This window comes from Coenobita brevimanus, chromosome 30 (assembly GCF_032717465.1).
Source record: "Coenobita brevimanus isolate Jiangsu-jjx chromosome 30, ASM3271746v2, whole genome shotgun sequence".
In the NCBI taxonomy this organism is placed as follows: Eukaryota; Metazoa; Arthropoda; class Malacostraca; order Decapoda; family Coenobitidae; genus Coenobita; species Coenobita brevimanus.
Window position 1 is genome coordinate 30068620 of NC_136983.1, and position 21843 is coordinate 30090462.

At 42.0% G+C, this 21843-nt stretch overlaps 1 protein-coding gene across 1 annotated transcript in view; it reads left to right on the top strand.

The window, feature by feature from the left end:
- The window catches only part of LOC145395276 (synaptic vesicle glycoprotein 2B-like), a 130404-nt gene that overhangs the window by 30596 nt on the left and 77965 nt on the right, over window positions 1-21843 (top strand). The window contains exons 3-4 of the mRNA XM_080268956.1: window positions 11732-11893; window positions 19629-19791. Coding sequence (XP_080125082.1) covers window positions 11732-11893; window positions 19629-19791 — 325 coding nt within the window. The remainder of the gene's footprint in view (window positions 1-11731; window positions 11894-19628; window positions 19792-21843) is intronic.

The following is a 21843-nucleotide window of genomic DNA, read 5'->3' on the forward strand; positions in this document are numbered from 1 at the left end:
GGAGGTATGAGCAGAGACCTTTTAACTACCCTGGACCACCAGCCCTACCGAAGGAAAGGGTGTGGATAAGTCGGCCCTTCCATATAACAGGAGTGGACTACACAGGGGCTATAACTGTTACTGTTACGGGTGAGGAAACTCCCCATAAAGTTTACATTTGTTTATTTACTTGTGCCTACACAAGGGCAGTCCATCTAGAACTAGCGGAAGACCTAAGCTCTGAGACATTCCTCAATGTCTTTCGCAGATTTGCCGCTAGAAGGTCTTGTCCTGGCAAGTTAATAAGCGACAACGGAACTAATTTCATTGGAGCATCACCCTTACTGTTGAACATAATGAACGACCCGAAGGTTAAGTCGGCGCTGGGAATCCGAAATTGTATTTGGCAGTTCACAGCTCCAAGAGCTCCATGGCAAAATGGATTTACCGAAAGAATGATTGGTATTGTCAAGAACTGCCTGAGGAAAACATTACATAGAACTAAGATCACAAGAGCAGATTTAAGAACAGTAATAACTGAAATTGAAGCCAGGATTAATAATAGACCTCTGACTTATCAAGATGACACTAGCGACTCGCTAGAGGCCTTAACACCGGCTCACATGTTAAATGGCAGGAAGCTCCATCCGATGCATTGTGTGGATATCCAGGAAGAAGTTGATGATCCTAACATAGAAAGTAATGATTTAGGACAACACCTTCGGGAGGGATATCAACGTCTGAAAAGGGTACTGGATACTTGGAACAGACATTGGAGCGAAGAGTATCTTTAGAGCCTACGCGAGAGGTTTTATGGAGCTCAAGCTGCCAGCAACAAATCAGTTATTAACATAGGAGACGTGGTCTTAGTGAAGACTAAACAGCCAAGATCCCAGTGGCCATTAGCTAAAGTGATCTCCACACACCCAGATTCTGAAGGGGTGCTGAGACTCGTAAAAATAAAATGCGGGGGACATACCAGTATAAAAACTATTGATAAACTGGTACCCCTTGAGTTAGCAGCCACTCCGGATTCAGAGAATGGTGAAGATCAAACGGGTCAAGAGGCGCGACCTATTAGGGCTGCAGCACAGAGTTCTCGAGAATTATGGAGGGAACTCTTGGCTAAGGGTCATATTACATGATACAACGTATCATTTTCCGCTGGCCCCAAAACTGTGGGAAATATTTTCCCCCAGAGCAGTTGCGCTCTCTAAATTTATCATAGTTATCCCTGGTTAAAGGCAGAGGACGTAGAGACTGTTGTTAATTATTCAAGCGGTTTTAATAACCCAGAAACGACGTTCTCTTTAATAATTCTTGTTATTGATAAATTAAATGCTACTGCATTTAACCCCCGTGGACAACTATGCATTGTAAATACATGTAATTATGTGGTATTTTCCACTGACCTAAGCTGCGTCTGCGCGATAGGTGACGTGGCAAGCAGGGAAAGATTCCCCTGTTAAGGCAGATGTGGAATTAAGATATTTACATAGTTAAAGGGAATATTTGGTCTAACTTTAGTTTAAGTGGAACTAAGATTAATTTGTTAGATTTGCCCTGTAAATATTATGATGTAATTTAACTGTATTTAGTACTGTAATTAAATAAGAGTTGGCAACCCACAATTCGATGAAGGGATGGGGTTTGCCGCGTTCACTCACTCTGCTCCCAGACCTTGTGGAGTTAAGACTCTGCTCCTAGCTCTCGTGGAGTTAACAAAGTTGTACATACACACCATAAGGACGCTTGCTTCCCCAAGCAACTATACCAGGCAGCCTCATCGTCATTGGTTAACGATCAATCCCTCTTCATATAGCTAAGTAACCTTTACGAATTGGCCAATTCAAGGGGGGATTAGCGAAGAGATAAGATAGAAGAATAGTATTGTAGGTGAGTTAAATTCAATTTACGTATCACCTAACTCTGAGACTTGTTTGATTTACTTAGACAACTTTAGGGAAGAGTAACGACCTACGAGTTGTGTACCGAGAAAATTCTTGCATAGCAGTGTCCCGGCAGGGATACCGACTTGGATACATTAAACATTTCTCACATTTTGGTGCCCAGAAAGAGGGCCCCGATTTGTTTAACAGAACTAATCAACATTTTTCACAAACAGTTTGCATGCTCGTGGCCTTCGGTTCCTTATTCTTCCTAGCATATATATATATATATATATATATATATATATATATATATATATATATATATATATATATATATATATATATATATATATGGAGCCTCTATGGTACAGTGGTAAGGTGTGGGTTTTCGTACACTGAAGAATGAGGGATCGCACCCCGCCAGGGTAATAAACTTTGGGAGCGTTAGACCATGTACTGCATTAGCGGACACAAGTGGTGCTGTGGTTGAACCAGTGTCGCATACAATATAGTATGCTTGCACCCAGTCGGCTTGCGTGGGCCGATTACACTTGGTTCACAGACTACACACACATCCAAAGCCACTCCAAAACTACAGTTACACTTACAAGCACTTCTCACCCTACATACAATCTCTACTAGACAGCCTAACCATTTGGTAGAGGTACATTGGCTGTATCGTCCCCACTTCGGTCGGGATAGGCCGGTCCTGCAGTGGACACTCAAACGGCTGATGATATATATATATATACATATATATATATATATATATATATATATATATATATATATATATATATATATATATATATATATATATATATATATATATATATCATCATCATCAGCCGTTTGAGTATATATATATATATATATATATATATATATATATATATATATATATATATCATCATCATCAGCCGTTTGAGTATCCACTGCAGGACCGGCCTATCCCGACCGAAGTCGGGACGATACAGCCAATGTATCTCTACCAAGTGGCTTAGGCTGTCTGGTAGAGATTGTATGTAGGGTGAGAAGTGCTTGTAAGTGTAACTGTAGTGATGGAGTGGCTTTGGATATGTGTGTGTAGTGTGTGAACCAAGTGTAATCGGCCCACGCAAGCTGACTGGGTGCAAGCATACTTTACAGTAAGCGACACTGGTTCAACCACAGCACTCCTTGTGTCCGCCAATGCAGTACGTGGCCGGGTGAACATTCCCAAAGTTTAATACCCTTGCGGGGCGTGAACCTTGGCCCACCCGTGTACGAAATGCACACTCTACCACTGTACCACAGAGGCTCCATATATATATATATATATATATATATATATATATATATATATATATATATATATATATATATATATATATATATAATATATACACTGTACAAAGAATGGATGTAGCTGAAACAGTTGATAGGACAAGGCTGGAAGACGGAAGCAAGCACAAAAAAAAAAAAAAATAGAATAATCCAGTCCAACCCTTCAAGTACGATGTTGTGTTATGATGGAATTATTGTTACTGACCTTTTCAACTTAGAAAAGATTTTTTGTCCTGAAAATTAAAAGAGCCTATCAGTTCATCTCGTGAACAATGCCATCGACTTTTATCATTTTTGCTTTTGCGTTGTTTGGCACTGAGGAAACTTTTTTGTGTGTTAAGCTTTACAAGGAATATTACTTGATACCATATACTTTGCTACTAATTTTGCTGATATGGCTTACGATCTTTTGAACAAAAACTCGAAGGACAATAATGGCTCGTTCATTTTAGCCGGGCAATTCCATACTTTTCTTTTTAGTAGAAATATGTACAAACAAAAGGGAACAGTCATAGATCTAATGGTAATTTCGAAGCTGTTTGTTACAGAGAAGATTCCAACATGGCATCTAATTCTGTAAACTGAATGTGAGAACAGCAAAACAAAAAGACTTCCCCAATTTTGTAAAGAGAAAGTGTCATAGACAATTCTTAAGAAAGAGTGAATGTAAAACTTTATTCATCGTCATTATCATCATCATCATCATCATCCCGTCTCTTTTCCCCACCTGGAAGTTGGCGAGGTCACGTACAGAAAGCCAGAAAAAGCAAAGATTATGCTAGTGGGAGAACTAATCAACAACATGCCCGGTGAAATTGGCCACACACCCATTATATTATATATATATATTGTACAGCACCCTACCCGTATCCCTGACCGCCTTGGAGAGAGCTCCAACATACTTGACCTCTTCCTCACAACTAATCCTTCTGCTTACTCTGTTAATCTTTTCTCTCCGTTGGGCTCCTCCGATCACAACCCTATTACCTTAACCTGTCCTATCACTCCGGTACGGCCTGTGGACCCTCCAGGGAAACGTCGTCTGAGGCATTTTGGAGCCGTGGACTGGGAGGCCCTCAGGCAGTACTTCTTTGATTTTCTCTGGAATGATTATTGCTTCCATGGCCGGGAGCCATCTGAGTGTCCCTTGCGCATTACGGAGGTTATTCTCTCGGGCATGGAAGCATACATTCCTTTCTCATATCCTTTGACTAACGCAAGAAAGCCTTGGTTTAATCACGCTTGCTCTAATGCTGTCCGCAACAAGGAGAGGGCCTACAAAAGGTACCGGAGCCAACCCACCCCTGAATCACATCATCTTTACGTTTCTGCCCGGAATCGTCCTAAGTCTGTTCTTCGCTCTACTAAAAATAATTTCATCCATACTAAATGCTCTCAACTCTCCAACTCAAATTCTTCCCGGTCCTTCTGGCACCTTGCCAAAAATCTTTCTAGCAACTTTACCTCATCATCCTTCCCTCCTCTTTTCTACTCTGATGGTTCTGTAGCTATTTCTTCTACTGATAAAGCAGATCTCTTCGCACAGACTTTCTCCTCCAATTCTACCTTAGACGATTCCGGTGCTGTTCCTCCATCACTTTCCCCCTCTGACTTCCTCATGGCTGACATTAAAATTTTTTCAGTTGATGTATTTTCTGCCATCACTGGCCTCAGTACTAACAAGGCATATGGGTCTGATGGAGTCCCTCCTGTTGTTCTCAAGAACTGTGCTTCTGTGCTTACACCCTACCTAGGCAAACTCTTTCGCCTTTGTCTTTTAACTTGTACCTTTCCTTCTTGCTGGAAGTTTGCTCTCATTCAGCCAGTCCCAAAGAAGGGTGACCACTCCCAACCCTCCAACTATCGTCCAATTGCTTTAACGTCCTGTCTTTCAAAAGTTTTCGAGTCAATTCTTAATAGAAAAATTTTAAGGCATCTTTCCTATCACAACCTTCTTTCCAATCGTCAGTATGGGTTCCGTCAGGGACGCTCCACTGGCGATCTTCTCACCTACCTTTCAGACTCCTGGTCATCCTCCTTTCGGGACTTTGACGAAAGCTTTGCCATTGCACTGGACATCTCAAAGGCTTTCGATCGAGTCTGGCATAAATCTTTAATTTCCAAACTGCCCTCCTACGGTTTCTATCCTTCTATCTGTGCCTTCATCGCTAGCTTCCTTTCTGGTCGTTCTATAGCCGCTGTTGTAGACAGCCATCGTTCTTCTCCTACATCTATCAACAATGGTGTTCCTCAGGGCTCTGTCCTATCACCAACTCTCTTCCTTTTATTCATCAATGATCTTCTAAGCTGTACATCTAACCCTATCCACTCATACGCTGATGACTCCACCCTTCACCTTTCCATTCGGTTCCCACAACACCCATCTCAACAGTTACTTCAAGAAACAAGGGATGACGCTATGGCACACCTAATGTCTGACTTGGCTCGTATCTCTGACTGGGGTAAAAATAATATGGTTGTCTTTAATGCATCTAAGACTCAGTTCTTTCACCTATCAACCCGACAAAAACTTCCACAGGTATACCCACTAATGTTTAATAATATTCAGCTTAATCCTGCATCATCCTTGAACATGCTTGGGGTTTCATTTACTCGGGACTTATCTTGGAAAGATCATATTACATCTCTTGTAAAATCTGCTTCCAAGAGATTGGGTGTGCTAAGCCGACTCCGCTCTTTCTTTACCCCTGCACAATTGTTGCCTCTATACAGGGGTTTTATCTGCCCCTGTGTGGAGTACAACTCTCATGTGTGGGGAGGCTTCCCACGTACAGCTCTTCTCAATAGGGTGGAGTCAAAGGCTTTTCGTCTCATTAACTCTCCTCCTCTTACTGACTCCCTTCAACCTCTGTCTCTTCGCCGCACTGGTGCATCTTTATCTCTTTTCTATCGCTACTTTAATGGTCACTGCTCCTCTGAACTGTCTGCTTGCATTCCTCCACCTCTATGACGGGTGCGTAGCACCCGTCTGGCAGAAAACTCTCATCCCTTTTCTGTCCAACTCTCTAATGCAAGAGTTAACCGTTACTCCCAGTTTTTCATTTATGCAACAGGTCAGCTCTGGAACTGTCTCCCTCTGTCTGTATTTCCTGCTGCCTATGATCTCCAGTCTTTCAAACGCAGTGTGTCCAGGCATCTCAAAATGATCGGATTTTGAATTTGGCTCTATATTGTATTTTGTTTTTCTCTTGGAGGGAACTGTTACTGCGGGCTCATGGCCTTTGGTTCCTTCTTCCTCGCATAAAAAAAAAAAAAAAACATTCAGACCCCCAAAATCCTGACTCCATAGGCAGGTACACAATTGCCCACACGTAGCCTCATATTCTACCGTCAGACAGAATCAATTCAGCGAAGGCCAAGTTAAAAAACGGGTGCCTAATCTTTGTCATATATTCTTCCTGCTCCGCACAAAATTTCTCCATCCAACTCGATCCCATGTTTGTTCCTTAGCCTCGTCAAGATCTATAATTCCCTTTCTCACACGTTTACCATATCTGTCCGCCTTCTGCTAGGCCTCCCACGCCTCCTCCCCCTTTGAAATTCACACAGATATACCCTTTTCACAATCCTACGTCAGTCCATTCTCGCCACATGATCATGCCATCTAAGTACACTCTCTTCAGATCTGTTGTCCACGGGTTTCCTTACTTCACAGCTTTCATCCTTAACATTATTTCGTATCCTAACCACTCTCCACACTCCATACACATCTCTTTAGAATCCCATCTCCACCGCTCTAACTCCTGATTATTCGTTTTCATTCCATATCAGAGTCTCACACCTACAAGTTAGAAGGTACTGATACTCATTCTTGCAGTCCTCTTGCAGCTGCCACGCTCAGACCACGTTTTGGTATTGAGACTTCATAACACCGGGCAATTTCCTTCCCTGTGCTACAATACTGTTTATTCTTCTCAAGCTACTGTATACTCTGTATGAGAAAAGTGAAGTTAACTGCGTAATGATACACTGTTGGCTAAAGGGAATAGTATAAATCATATTTTTGTTTTAAATTATGAACGCACTTTTGCTGGGACACTGAGGCTAGATTTTTTTTTATGCGAGGAAGAAGGAACCAAAGGCCGCGAGCCCGCAATTGTTGTTCCTTCCAGGAGAAAAACAAAATACCAGAGAGAGCCAAATTCAAGATCCGATCATTTGGAGATGCCTGGACATACAGCGTTTGAAAGACTGTGGATCATAGGAAGCAGGAAATACAGACAGAGGGAGACAGTTCCAGAGTTGACCTGTTGCATAAATGAAGGACTGTGAGTAACAGTTAACTCTTGCATTAGAGAGTTGAACAGAAAAGAGATGAGACTTTGCTGCTAGACGGGTGCTACGCGCCCGCTGTAGAGGTGGAGGAATGCAAGCAGACAGTTCAGAGGAGCAGTGACCATTGAAGCAGCGATAGAAAAGAGATAATGATGCAACAGTGCAACAGATGTTGAAGGGAGACAGTAAGAGGAGGAGAGTTAATGAGACGAAAAGACTTTGACTCCACCCTATTGAGAAGAGCTGTATGTGGGGAGCCTCCCCACACATGAGAGTTGTACTCCACACAGGGGCCGATAAAACCCCTGTATAGAGTCAACAATTGTACAGGGGTAAAGAAGGAATGGATTCGGCTTAGCAAACCTAATCTCTTGGAAGCAGATTTTACAAGATCTTTCCAGGATAAGTCACGAGTAAATGAAACCCAAGCATGTTCAAGGATGATGCAGGATTAAGCTGAATATTATTAAACATTAGTGGGTATACCTGTGGAAGATTTTGTTGAGTTGATACCTACGTATAAAAACTGAGTCGTTGATGCATTAAAAACAACCAAATTATTTTTACTCCAGTCAGAGATACGAGCCAAGTCAGACATTAGGTGTGCCATTGTACTTGTCAAGATTATGTACTGTTGGAAAAATAGCCACAAACAACCACTTACAAATAATAATAAGTGACCAGTACACTTAAATTAAAGTTTGGAAATATATGAAATATTTGAGGAATAATAATGAGCAATACACTCTAAAATAAAATAATAAATGGACCTAACTTAAAAGGGTGTCCACACTATGACTTGAAGAAGGGTATAAGATGAACTTGGTAGCGCTGACCCTTCAGATATTCTGGGAAGGAGAATAGCGTAATCCAGGAGGTTGACGAAACACCCTGACTGTAGAGATTTGGTCCTTTATTTACAATCTGCTTCTCCATACATGCTAGATGATAAGAGGAAGATTGGACTTGTTCCAGGCCTGGGCAGTGCTTGGATACTGTGTAAGAAAACAGACAGTGGCCATGCTGGACCCAGTGTCAGAAGTAAAAGACTCTGCCAGAACTTGAATGAAGTCCACTCCCAGACTTATATTCCAAAACTTGCTCCAAGACTGCTCCAAGACTCATTCCAAAACTTGTTCCAAAACTTGTTCCCCTGAAAGTGTTAGAACTTTCAGGTAGTTTCAAGCATAATAATCAGATAAAAATATTATACTTTGTGAAAAACGTAAAACATTTCATAAGAATATTCCAAGGAATTAGATAATGCAGCCGCCCTTTGATCACCCTAACCTCTAGGTGGTAGGATGATACTGCATAGGATAAGGATTCGTCACATTATTCTATAGTTATAACACACATTTTAGTATCTCGGTGGCGTACGTGATTACTTAGCCTTACCCCAGGGCGTCAAAATGCTGACACAAGCTGATTTCTGTCTTACCCACACACGGAGAGCTTCTCAATACTCTTCTCATATCTAACAGTTTCTAGAGCAGATTTCACTTCCAAAACATTACTAGCATAGCACAATACAATCAAAATACCTTTCAGAGGAATAGAAGTAGGTGCTCTGACTCATACTAGGGACTAGAAGAAAGAAAAGCTCCAGGCAGAAGTCTGTAGTGCTGCCCCTCACAAAACAAAACATAGAGAGAGCTGGCATCTTGTTTTCCCTTCTCCCTTTAGGGATCCTTACAATAAATGAACTTTTAAACTGCCTATGATATATTCTTTTAAAAACGTGGATAAATATCACAAAATATATATAGGAACTCACTGGTAAAATATTAGCCTCAAATGTCATCGTTCAATTGAAAAAAATTAAATACTGAGTCGATGTGGATAATACACATCAGCGTAAAAATGTGTAAAAACATGGGATGTTACAGTGCAAGGTGTAAAAATATTACTGGCATTAATTTCCAACCTGTACACCATTGCCTCATCCCTTGTTTGTTGAAGTAACTGCTGATATGGACGTTGCGGGAACCGAATGGAAAGGTGAAGGGTGGAGTCATCAGCATAAGAGTGGATAGGATTAGATGTACAGCTTAGAAGGTCATTGATGAATAAAAGGAAGAGAGTTGGTGATAGGACAGAGCCCTGAGGAACACCACTGTTGACAGATCTAGGAGAAGAACGATGGCCGTCTACAACAGCGGCTATAGAACGACCAGGGGGGAAGCTAGAGATGAAGGCATAGATAGAAGGATAGAAACCGCAAGAGGGCAGTTTGGAATTTAAAGATTTATGCCAGACTCGATCGAAAGCCTTTGAAAAGCCAAGTGCAATGCCAAAGTCTTCGCCAAAGTCCCGAAAGGAGGATGACCGAGAGTCTGAAAGGTAGGTGAGAAAATCGCCAATTGAGCGTCCCTGACGGAACCCATACTGGCGATCAGAAAGGTTGTGACAGAAAGGTGCTTTAAAATTTTTCTATTAAGAATTGACTCGAAAACATTTAAGATACAGGATGTTAAAGCAATTGGACGATAGTTAGAGGGTTGGAAATGGTCACCCTTCTTTGGGACTGGTTGAATGAGAGTGAACTTCCAGCAAGAAGGTAAGGTACAAGTTGATAGACAAAGGCGAAAGAGCTTGCCTAGACAGAGTGTAAAGACAGAAGCACAGTTCTTGAGAACAACAGGAGGGACTCCATCAGGCCCATGTGCCTTATTAGTATTGAGGCCGGCAATGGCAGAAAATACATCAGCTGAAGAAATGTTAATGTCAGCCATGAGGAAGTCAGAGGGGGGAAGTGATGGAGGAACAGCACCTGAATCGTCTAAGGTGGAATTGGAGGAGAAAGTCTGAGCGAAGAGACCTGCTTTATCAGTAGAAGAAATAGCTACAGAGCCATCAGAGCAACCTATAAATGCTGTTTTACTACTATAGCACGTTACCCTGCATTATCAGATATATCAGTATTTAAAAATCAGGAAAAATGATAAAAACAAAAAAAAGGAACTGAAGATGAACCTCCTTAGCTGAGGGATGAACCCTGAGGAACTTCAGTACAGTTTTCTTTCATAAAGGAGTGTACTTTATAATCGTAGTCTTCTCTTCAGTGAGCCTTTTCTTCTCAGCAGCATCTCTTTAGAATTTGCTGTCCATGATTACCATAATTGTCGACAGGATAATGTGTGTATGTGTGTGTGTGTGTGCGTGTGTGTGTGTGTGTGTGTGTGTGTGTGTGTGTGTGTGTGTGTGTGTGTGTGTGTGTGAGAGAGAGAGAGAGAGAGAGAGAGAAAGAGATTGTGTATAACTGTATCTTTCACACACACACACACACACACACACACACACACACACACACATTATGAAATTCTGTTAGATTTTTGGCCTTTCTTTCCCTGTTTTGCCCCCATTCAGTGATACATACAGCACAGATACTTAAAATCTCAGTTTGTGGAGGGGATGAATACTGCCCATGTGTAATACTCCCAGTGTTTCATAAAGAGCAACGTAAAGGGAGAGAGTAGGAAGCTGAAGTACCCTTTGCTGATGATGACCCAAGGATGAAATTACCTCCTAACCCAGAAGCCCAATATATTCTGAGACACGGCGGGGATGGGGGAGAAAATATCTGGAATTTATTTTTCATTATATTTATATACCGAAAGAGACATCAGCAGCCTTGAAGTGAGCCTCAGCATCCCATGTGAATATAAAAATTTGAGTTAAAATAATGAAAGTTGATATAATAAGATAATGATAATATATATTTTACATCAGTTCAAAATGTTTTGCTGTTTGTAGGTGAAAAAAACAAAAAAACTACTGATCAGAAGACTTTAAGTGGGATAGAAGGTGGATGTGGTTTAGTGACAGAGCATGAAACTGGTATTCTGAAAACATAACATTCTGACGAGATACAGAATTATTAGTTTGCATCCGAAAATTATCTATATCAAGACTTTTAACTGTACTGTATATTCTCCCCCCATTCCTGATATTACCACTGCTTCATTTTCAAGGTATATCTTTGTCAGTAAGGCATCCAGAGTAAATATTAATATGTTTGTGTGCATGTTGACTACTGAACCCCTGTGACGAATTGCCAGGTCTGATAACTGATAGTGCTGCACTGAAAGAAATGCCACCTACTCTTTCAGTCTCTTCAGGCTGTGTGACAGTCCGATAATTTGTAATGATAATTTGTACATTTGGTGGTGAAATGTCACACCATTCAGCAGTATAGTGATTTCCAGTTCTCAGACTTCTTTTTCCTCTCTTTATAGGGTACGGTATGTTTCATTACATTCTGGTCACCGTAATGGGTTTATTTACCGCAAGTGATGCGCTCGAGGTTGGGTGTATGGCCATCTTGATGCTGGCAGCAGAATGTGACCTTCATATGACTTCAGAAGACAAGGGATGGCTTTCTTCTGTGGGCCTCATTGGTAAGGATATACTTGGAATATTCGTTTTAAGTCACTGCGTAAACTTCATTCACGTACCGTGTAATATATTTCCATGCTTCTTCTTTTTTTTTTTTTACTTGGGCGTTTGCGTGCGTGTATGCGCCAATGCAAGATCGCGGAAGGAGAGTGAGAGTAGAGTTTTGGACAAATGTGCAAGCGTGCACGGAAAGGTTTGAAAGGAATGAGAGTGTTTTTGATTGGAGATATGAATGGAAAAGTAAGGAATGTGAAGGTGGATGGAGTAGTTGGTGAGTGGGGTGTGCCTATAGAGATGGATGACAATGGCAGTGCTTTAATGGACATTTGTGCCGGGAGGGAGTTGGTGATGGCCAATACCCTCTTCAGGCACAAAATGATCCATAGGTATACGTGGCTAGTGATGAGAAGGAAGGGTGGTGAACTGAAGGCAATGATTGATTATGTGTGTGTGGATGAAAGGATGAGAAGATATGTAACGGATGCAAGAGTATATAGAGGCTGGGGGAGTGGACTTAAGAATCAAGGTCCAAAGGAAATGGAGAAACAGAAGAAGGGAAGGACAGGAGGAATTAGTTCATGCAAGGAGAGTGAAAGGGTTGAGAGAGGATGAAAAAAGGCAGAATATAAGAAGGAGGTCGAGGTGCAATTGGGTAAATATGGACTGCGGCAGTTGGGGGACGTGGTAGGTGTGTGCAAGATATTCACAGAACAAATCTGTGCAGCATGTGAGGTGGTGTGTTTGAGTTGAAGAGAAGACGCAAGGGGGTGCAGGGAACAGCATGGTGGAATGAAAAGGTGAGAGAGGTCGCAGCACAAAAGAAGAAAGCATATAGTGAGTAGATGAGAAACAGGAGCGTGGAAGAAGTTGAGAGACGGAAGAGGGAGGTATACTATATGTAGAGAGGAAGAGAGAGGTGAAAAGATTAGTAAGAGTAAGAAGAGTGTGAATGAGGAATTTGTGAGAAATTTGAGTGTAAAGTGGAGGGAATGTAAGAAAATGTTCTGGAAAGAGGTAAAGAGTTAGACAGGGTGCCAAAGAAGTTTGTTGGGGAGTGAGAGATAAAAATGGTAGATTATTAATTGACAAGGGAGAAAAAGTGAGGAGATGGAGAGAACACTTTATAAAGGTGTTGAACAAAGAGATTGAAGGTAATGCAAATGTATGTGGCTGGGGAATGGCTGGGAGATGGAGGGATGTGAGAAGAGAGTAAGAAATCATTAGGATGGAAGTTTTGGACGCAAAGAAGAAAGTTAAAATGGGGAAAGCCCCAAGAATTGATCGAGTAGTGGTGAAATGCTGAAGCAAGGGGGAGCAATAGTACTAGAATGGATATGGAAGATGAGCAGTTTGGCCTGGGAGGAAGGGAGAGTCCCGGAGGATTGTAAGTCAGGTATAATTATTCCCCTATACATAGGAAAAGGGGAAAAAGAAGTATATGGTAATCATAGGGGCACTTGTCTTCTTAGTGTAATAGGAAACGTATATGGTAGGACACTTATTGATAGAGTTAGGGAAATAACAGAGGAATTAGTTGGAGAAGAACAGGAAGGTTATAGGAAGGGAAGAGGTCGTCTAGATCAGATATTCATTCTTAGATCTTTAGTGGAAAAGTTTCTAGGGAAGGGAAAGAAGTTGTATGCAGCCTTCATGGAGCTGGAGGAAGCATAATGACAGGGTGGATAGACAAGGATTGTGGAAAGTCGGAACAATTTATGGAGTAGATGGGAAGATGTTGAATGCCGTTATGTATGAGAGTGCTAAGGCTACAGTACGTGTGGATAATGAAGTGAGTGATTTCCTCTACTTGAAGGTTGGATTGAAACAAGGATGTGTCATCTCTCCATGACTGTTCAATCTGTATATGGATGGCATAATAAAAGAGATTCAAGGTAAGGCAGTGGATGGTGGAGTGGCCGTAGTGAGAGAGGACAGTGTTTGGAAACTCCCTGTACTGTTGTTTGTAGATGATACTGTGTTGATAAGTGAAGACAAAGGGGAGCTGCAAGGCTTGGTGGATGGGTTTGGGATAGTGTGTAAGAAACGGAATCTAAAGGTGAATGTAGGGAAGACAAAAGTTATGGTCTTTGAAAGAGGTGAAGTCAGTGAATGTAGCGTGAGGTTGGATGAGGAAGAAATGGAAAATGTGAGTGTGTTTAAGTACTTGGGTAATGTGATGAGTAGGGATGGAAGTTTGGAGGGTAAAGTGCTTGAAAGGGTACAACAAGGATGAAAGGTTGCTGGTTCCTTGAAATCAAGTGATAAGAAGTAGGGAAGTGAGCATGGAGGTGCAAAAGTTACTACATGGCAATATTGTGATACTAAATTTAACGTATGGAAGTGAAGCTTGGACCGTGTTAAAGGGACAGATGTCAAGTGTGAAAGCAGTGATAATGAGTTACTTGAGAGGAGCATGTGGAGTCACATGGAGAGACAGACTGACAAATGAGGAAGTGAAGGAGAGTTGTGGTGTGGATATGGATGTGACAGAAAGCGTTAGGAGAAACACAATGAGGTGGTTTGGCTTTGTGGAGAGGATGGGGAGTGAGAGACTGACGAGGAGATTGTATGTGAGTGAGGTGGAGGGGGAGAGAGGGAGGGGGAGGCCAAGGAAAAGATGGAGAGATGGAGTGGAGAGGTGTATGAGAGAAGAGGGTGCAAGCTGGGAGCAGGGCAGTGAAATGGCGGGGGACAGGACGACATGGAGGCGATTTATTTATGGTCATCCCTTACGAGATTAAGGCGTCTGGCAATTGATAGATAGACAGACGTGTCTGACTCTGGGCAAAGGCTTCAGGGCCTATTCCTAAGTCTCATAGTCCTCCTTGGGGCCCAGTAGTCCTACATCTCCACATGTCACCACTTTGATACTAACACCCACCATCCATATTGAATACATGCTAGGGCTGTCTCATACAGGACTGGTGTACTGGTATTAGCGGGGGTACTTTTATGACATGTCGGCAGGTCATCTGGTAAATCAGAAAAGTCTGATTTTGAAGGAATTTAAATCCTTAAACTGTTCCCTGCCCCAGCCGGGATTCAAACCTGGGTCCTTTAGGACTGGAGGCCACATCTCTACCGATTCTGCCACCGCCTACATCTGTAAAAGTAACAGAAATTTATCAAGCGATGAATCATCCACTAAAGTAGTAAACACTGTGCTCTTGCATTTATTTTAAATTGTAGCTTCATCAGTGTGTACGATATGGTGTTCTGTGATCAGTGAATTGGATTCATTTTGAATATTGCGTTGTGGTGTGTGTGTGTGTGTGTGTGTGTGTGTGTGTGTGTGTGTGTGTGTGTGTGTGTGTGTGTGTGTGTGTGTGTGTGTGTGTGTGTGTGTGCAATTGGTGAAGAGAGGTTTTAAGCATGAACATTCAAGCAACGTGGAATGTAAGGTGTGCAAATGATGAGGTGAAAGAGAGAGATTGTCCAGGTGCTTGAGGGTGTGGAAGTGGATATATGTGGATTAACTAAAACTAAATGGTGAGGTGAGAGTGTGAAAGAATGGACGTATGGATCGGGTATATGTGCAGGAGTAGGTGAGAATGAGAGCAAAAGAAGGAGTGTGTATTGTTGTGAGTAAAAGATAGAAGGAGAATATCAGAAAGTATGGATCAGCTGGCTCAAGGATTATGTGGGTAAGACTGAAGACTGGACTACAAATGTGGGCGATTGTGTGAGTGTATGCGCCAACGCAAGATCATGCATGAAGAGTGAGAGAAGAGTTCTGGTGAAATGTGTAAGTGTGCATGGAGAAGTTTAAAAGGAATGAGAGAGTGTTTTTGATTCGTGATATGAATGGTAAAGTAGGGAATGTGAAGGTGGATTGAGTACTTGGTGAATGGGGTGTGCCTGCTGAGATAGATGAGAATGGCAGTGCTTTAGTGGACATTTGTGCCAGGAGAGGGTTGGTGATAGCCAATACCCTCTTCAGGCAGAAAATGATCCATAGGTATACATGGCAAGTGATGAGAAGGGTGGATTGTGAACTGAATGAAAGGAAGGCAATGATTGATTATGTGTGTGTGGATGAAAGGATGCGAAGATATGTAATGGATGCAAGAGCATATAGAGGTTAGGGAAGTGGACTTTCTGACCACCACTTGGTGGTGGTCAGAATCAAGGTCCAAGTAAAATGGAGAAATGGAAGAAGGGAAGGACAGGAGGAAGGAGTAGATGCAAAGAGATTGGAAAGGTTACAAGAGGACGAGAAAAAGGCAGAAAATAAGAGAATAGTGGAGGATCGATTGTGTAAATACTATATGAACTGGAGCAGAGGGGGGAAGTGCAAGGTGTGCAAGATATTCACAGAAGAAATATGCGCAGCATGTGAGGGTGTGTGTGGGGTGAAGAGAAGACGAAAGGGGCTGCAAGGAACAGCATGGTGGAATGAAGAGGTGAGGCAGTCTGTGGCACAAAAGAAAAAGCACATAATGAATGGATGAGAAATAGGGGCGTGGAAGACGTTGAGAGACAGAAGAGAGAGAGTTATAAGTAGAGAGGAAGAGAGAGGTGAAAAGATTACTAAGAGAGAGTATGAAGAGAGTGGATGAGGAATTTGGATGGAATTTGAGTGTCATGTGGAGGGAATTGAAGAAAATGTTCTGGAAAAATGTAAACAGAATCAGACAAAGTGGCAGTGAAGTTAGTAGGGGAGTGAACGATAAAAATGGAAGATTACTAGTTGAGAAGGGGGAAAAAGTGAGCAGGTGGAGAGAAACTTTAATGAATTATTGAACATAGAGAATAAAGGTAATATGAGTAGAAGTGGTTGGGGAATGCCTGGGAGAAGGGAGGGAGTTGAGACGACAGGAAGAAATCAGTAGGATGGAGGTTGTGGAAACAATGAAGAAAGTCAAAATGGGGAAAGCCCCAGGAATTGATGGAGTGTGTGGTGAAATGCTGAAGCATGGGGGAGAGATAGTAGTAGAATGGATATGGAAGATGTGCATGTTGGCCTGGGAGGCAGGTAGAGTCCCGGAGGATTGTAAGTCAGGTATAATTATTCCCTTTTACAAAGGGCAAGGGAAACAAGAAGTGTGTGGTAATCACTGGGGCATTTGTCTTCTTAATGTAATAGGAAAAGTATACGGTAGGATACTTATTGACAGAGTTAGGGAAATGACAGAGGAATTAGTTGGAAAAGAACTTGGAGGCTTTAGGAAATGAAGAGGTTGTGTAGATCAGATATTTATTCTTAGATCTATAGTGGAAAAGTTTCTAGAGAAGGGAAAGAAGTTGTATGCGGCCTTCATGGATTTGGAGAAAGTATATGACTGGGTGGATAGACAAGGATTGTGGAAAGAAGTACGAATATAATTATGGAGTAGATGGGAAGTTGTTGAATGCTGTGAAGAGCATGCATGAGGATGCTAAGGCTGCAGTGTGTGTTGATAGTGAACTGAGTGAGTTTTTTCCGTTTGAAGGGTGGGTTAAAACAGGGAGGTGTCATGTCTCCTTGGTTGTTCAATCTGTATATGGATGGGGTTATAAAAGAGATACAAGGTAGGGCAGTGGATGCTGGAGTAGCTCTAATAAGAGAGGGCAATGTTTGGAAACTCTCTGTACTGTTGTTTGCAGATGATACTGTGTTGTTCAAGAAGTCGAAGGGGAGCTGCAAGGCTTGGTGGATGATTTTGGGAGAATGTGTAAGAAAAGGAATCTAAAGGTGGATGTAGGGAAGAGTAAAGTTATGGTCTTCGAAAGAGGTGAAGTCAGTGAATTCATAATGAGGTTGGATGATGAGGAAATGGAAAATGTGAGTGTGTTTAAGTACTTGGGTAATGTGATGATTAAGGATGGAAGTTTGGAGGGTGAAGTGCTTGAAAGGGTACAACAAGGAAGAATGGTCGCTGGTTCCTTGAAGGCAGTGATAAGAAACAGGGAAGTGAGCATGGAAGTGAAAAAGTTATTACATGACAGTACTGTGATTCCAACTCTAACGCACGGAAGTGAAGCTTGGACGTTGTTGATGGGACACAAGTCAAGAGTGAGAGCAGTTTTTTTTTATGAGTTATTTGAGAGGAGGATGTGGAGTCACATGGGGAGACAGACTGACAAATGAGGATGAGAATGAGCGTTGCGGTGTGGATGTGGATGTGATAGGAAGCTTTAGGAGAAACACATTGAGGTGGTTTGGCCATGTGAAGAGGATAGAGAGTGAGAGACTGACGAGGAGGGTGTATGTGAGTGAGGTGTAGGGGGAGAGAGGGAGGGGAAGGCCAATGATGAGATGGAGGGATGATGTGGAGAGGTATATGAGAGAGGGTGTGTGTGAATTGGGAGCAGGGCAGTGAAATGGAGGGGGACAGGGTGACGTGGAAGCGAGTTTTTTGTGGCCATCCCGTATAAGGGATTAAGGCGTCTGGGTATAGATAGCTAGACAGATAGATTAAAACACTGAAAATACTCCCAGTGTTAAAAGTGAATATAGTGTGATCCAGTAAGCTGATTGTTGAATCAGTCAACTAAAACAGATAAGAAGGTAATGACGTCATAAGTAGGTCTGCAAAACTGAAAACAAAATAGAACATCATAAAACAATGCAAATAGTAAAATGTCCCCTCGATTGTGTAACGCCGATCAAAGATTAACATTTCCGCTTGTACTTCCTCACCTTTATGTCACACTTTCACATGTCACTGAAAATTCTGTTGTCAGGACAGCAGTGTTTTTGTACCAATTCGTCCGACCTTTAATCCTTCCGTTTGGTTTGTAAAACTCGGAAAAATATGTTTTATTTGTATTTACATGTTTTTTTTTTTTATTCCTGTCCTTGTGTTTTTTGCATCAGCACGGAGAAAATTATTGGATGGAACTGTACCAATATGTCAACGATTGAGGGCCATCAGAGGAACAGGTGATTATTTTTAGCCGAAGAAAGTCATAGATCCCAGATTAAGAAGAAGTTCAGTTCAGCCACTTTGATTCCGATTTTTGAGCAGACTTAGTGGATGGGTTGAGGGACAAAAAATTGTAAAATGATTTACTATTGAGAACGGTCTGAGTTAAAGGTCACGGGGACATGCCAAAGTTTCGGCCCTTCAGCTGAAATAGTTTTGATCTGATCTGAGTACAATTTCCATTTTGCAAGCAATAGGTCAGAGGTCATGGTCACGGGGTAAGGTCAACATAAACACTTTTATCACAGTTCGGGCTTATCTTAGTGGCTGGGTTGAGTGTCAGTTCAGGATGAAGAAATTCGGGTTACAGAGCAAAATCAAAGATTTGGCTCGATTATAGTGCACAGATGTTAGACTCTCTAAATGCCTCTTCTAACTGGGATATGCTTTTGCATCATAGTTCATGGGACCGTATTTTGGCCTTTTTACTTCAAGTTAAGATTTTGTTTTTTGTTCTTGAAGCACTTCGATATTACTCGAAGATGACAGGCTTCCTACAATATAGTATGTTGCACGCTTAATTTTATATATGTGAAATATATTACATACGGTACGACCCTTTCTCCCTGAACACATTAAATCACTGTTAGCTGGGATAGTAAGAACATCAGTGGTTGTAGATTTTTTTTTGGTTGTTGTAGGGTTATGGTGTGTGTGTGTGTGTGTGTGTGTGTGTGTGTGTGTGTGTGTGTGTGCTTAAGGAAAAGTTGGCGTGTGTGCTCAGAAGTTAATAATATTGTGCTACATCTATGATGGAAGGGTATATAAGCGACTGACTATAATAAGGAGGATTTCGTGAACTTGTAATGGTAATGGTTCTGTATTCCAGGTATGCTGTTCGGGGCTTTCATCTTGGGCTGCTTGGGTGACATCTACGGCCGGCGTTCAATAATGATCATAACGCTGCTGATCAATGGACTAGCTGGGCTGGCATCATCACTCGTCCAGTCGTATGGATTACTTCTTGCCTTTCGCTTCATATGTGGATTTGGGTGAGTGGAATTCCACCGATTTTCTGTTGTGTTTGATTCGGTCTTCAACCATCTGCTCACTCACTGTCATGTCTCCTGATGGCTCCAATGAGTGACAAACTGAATAATTTTCTGAAGTCCAGGTAACCATTTACTACGATGACTGTCAATAAACTTACCAGTCCCTGAGATACGGGAGACAAATTTTGCCCCATAATCCCTTCATGCTCTAGGGCTAAAAGGGAAGCAACTGTGTGAGCTAGGACCCCCTGCCCCACTCCCCCCGGCAATATCCTCTCTAACCCAAAGAAAACGCTTAGAAAGCATCTAGCTGGGTTCTGTGCCTCCTCAGGGTCCCCTATAATCGTGGCCCAGGAATCACATTGGCACAGCATCCGAACTTTGACTCTGACTTGTAATTGTGACCTCTTATTCATTACATCAAAGCTGAATCACTTCTTCCTATCTCCATACACAGTATATTAGCAAAGTGTGATTGGCACTGGATCAAACATCGTGAGATAGTGCCATACCCGTTACTTTGATTTAGACCCGTGACCACGACCGTTGATCGATCTGCACGAAAATGAATAATCAGACTTACACATAATATATGTGCCGATTTTTTTATTCTAAAATGGAATAAGTATTCATGAGACATAAAACTGTTCACAGCAATTAATTCAAACACCATCTTCCTTGCGTTTCACGAAAAATATCCGACCATATTTCTTTTCCCATAAACCAGTAGGAGCAAGGGGATGTGACTCATTGGAGTGTGACCTTGAATCATTGAGCCCTTGGGCAAATATATTCTGTGCTGCCACAAAGCCCAGTCGCTGCAGAGCAACTTGTGTTTGAGGATGTGTTCTTCTTGCTTGTTGCATTTTTAGTTTGTGCTGCAATGACCAAGCAAATCGAGCAATGTTATTGCATCAAATATTGTCAGAAACTTGGCGACACACAGTCTGAAACCATCACGAAGTTTCGACAGGTTTTTAGCGAAGAAGCTTTGGGTGTTACACAAGGCTGGTTCAAACCAAGGGGAAGCTTATGTTGACAGTGTGTCATTTCCAGCTCCCAGGGTGTTGTTCATTACTAGTACGCACCAAAAGGTCAAACAATCAAGCAAATGTAGAACATGGAAGTTCTTCGTCATCTACAGAATGCAGTACATTGCAAGAGATGAGAATTGTGGGAGACAGAGGACTGGCAGGTTCACCACGACAATGCTTCAGCCCATTTATGCCATCTCATCCAAGCTTTTTTGGTCAAAGACATGACACACAGGTCAAGTAGGCTCCGTACTCTCCTGCGACTAATGGCTGTTTCCTAAACTGTAGATGCCACTGAAACGATCGAGCTTTGAGGACACAAACGAGATAAAGACACATACAATAAAGATCTTGTTGGTGATCCCAAAAGCTGACTTTACAGAATGTTTCCAGCAATGGAAGGACGCCAGGGCTAAGTGTGTTGAGTTCCAAGGGACTTACTTGTTCTCAATAAAGTAAGTTTACTGATCCTTCATCTTCCCATTAGCAAGCACTGCATAAAACACAGCCGCTACTCTACTTATCATGAGCGCATGTATTAATGTCATGTGAAGTTAAAGTTCGTATTTACAACCTTAGCGCAACTGAGATAATGCTGGCATTAAATCTTGTCCAGAACTAGACATAATACTGTATTCCCCAGTCTGGTGGCAGTATGTTCCAAACCTTTATCAAACTGCTTCTCATCACCGTCATCATGACACGTTTCCACTCTTCTGTACTGTGGTAAATAGGTCTCCCAAAATGTGTGAGAGAGTTCTTGAACATGGAAATAACTGAGTAGCCTTACCTCGAAAATGACCACACATGTCCTTTCTAAGCACTCAGTTCTGTACTGCATTTCTCGGTTTGAACTTAGAGGAAAAGACCTGTCAGAATATATGTAAAAACTCACTAATAGTGGTACCTGGTGTTGGCCGGATAAAATACTAAGGCTGCACATATCGACGTTGCCTAGGACCCGGGGTAGCCACCCGTCTGTGGGAGACGACCCCCGGGGTCCCATTTTACCCATTAG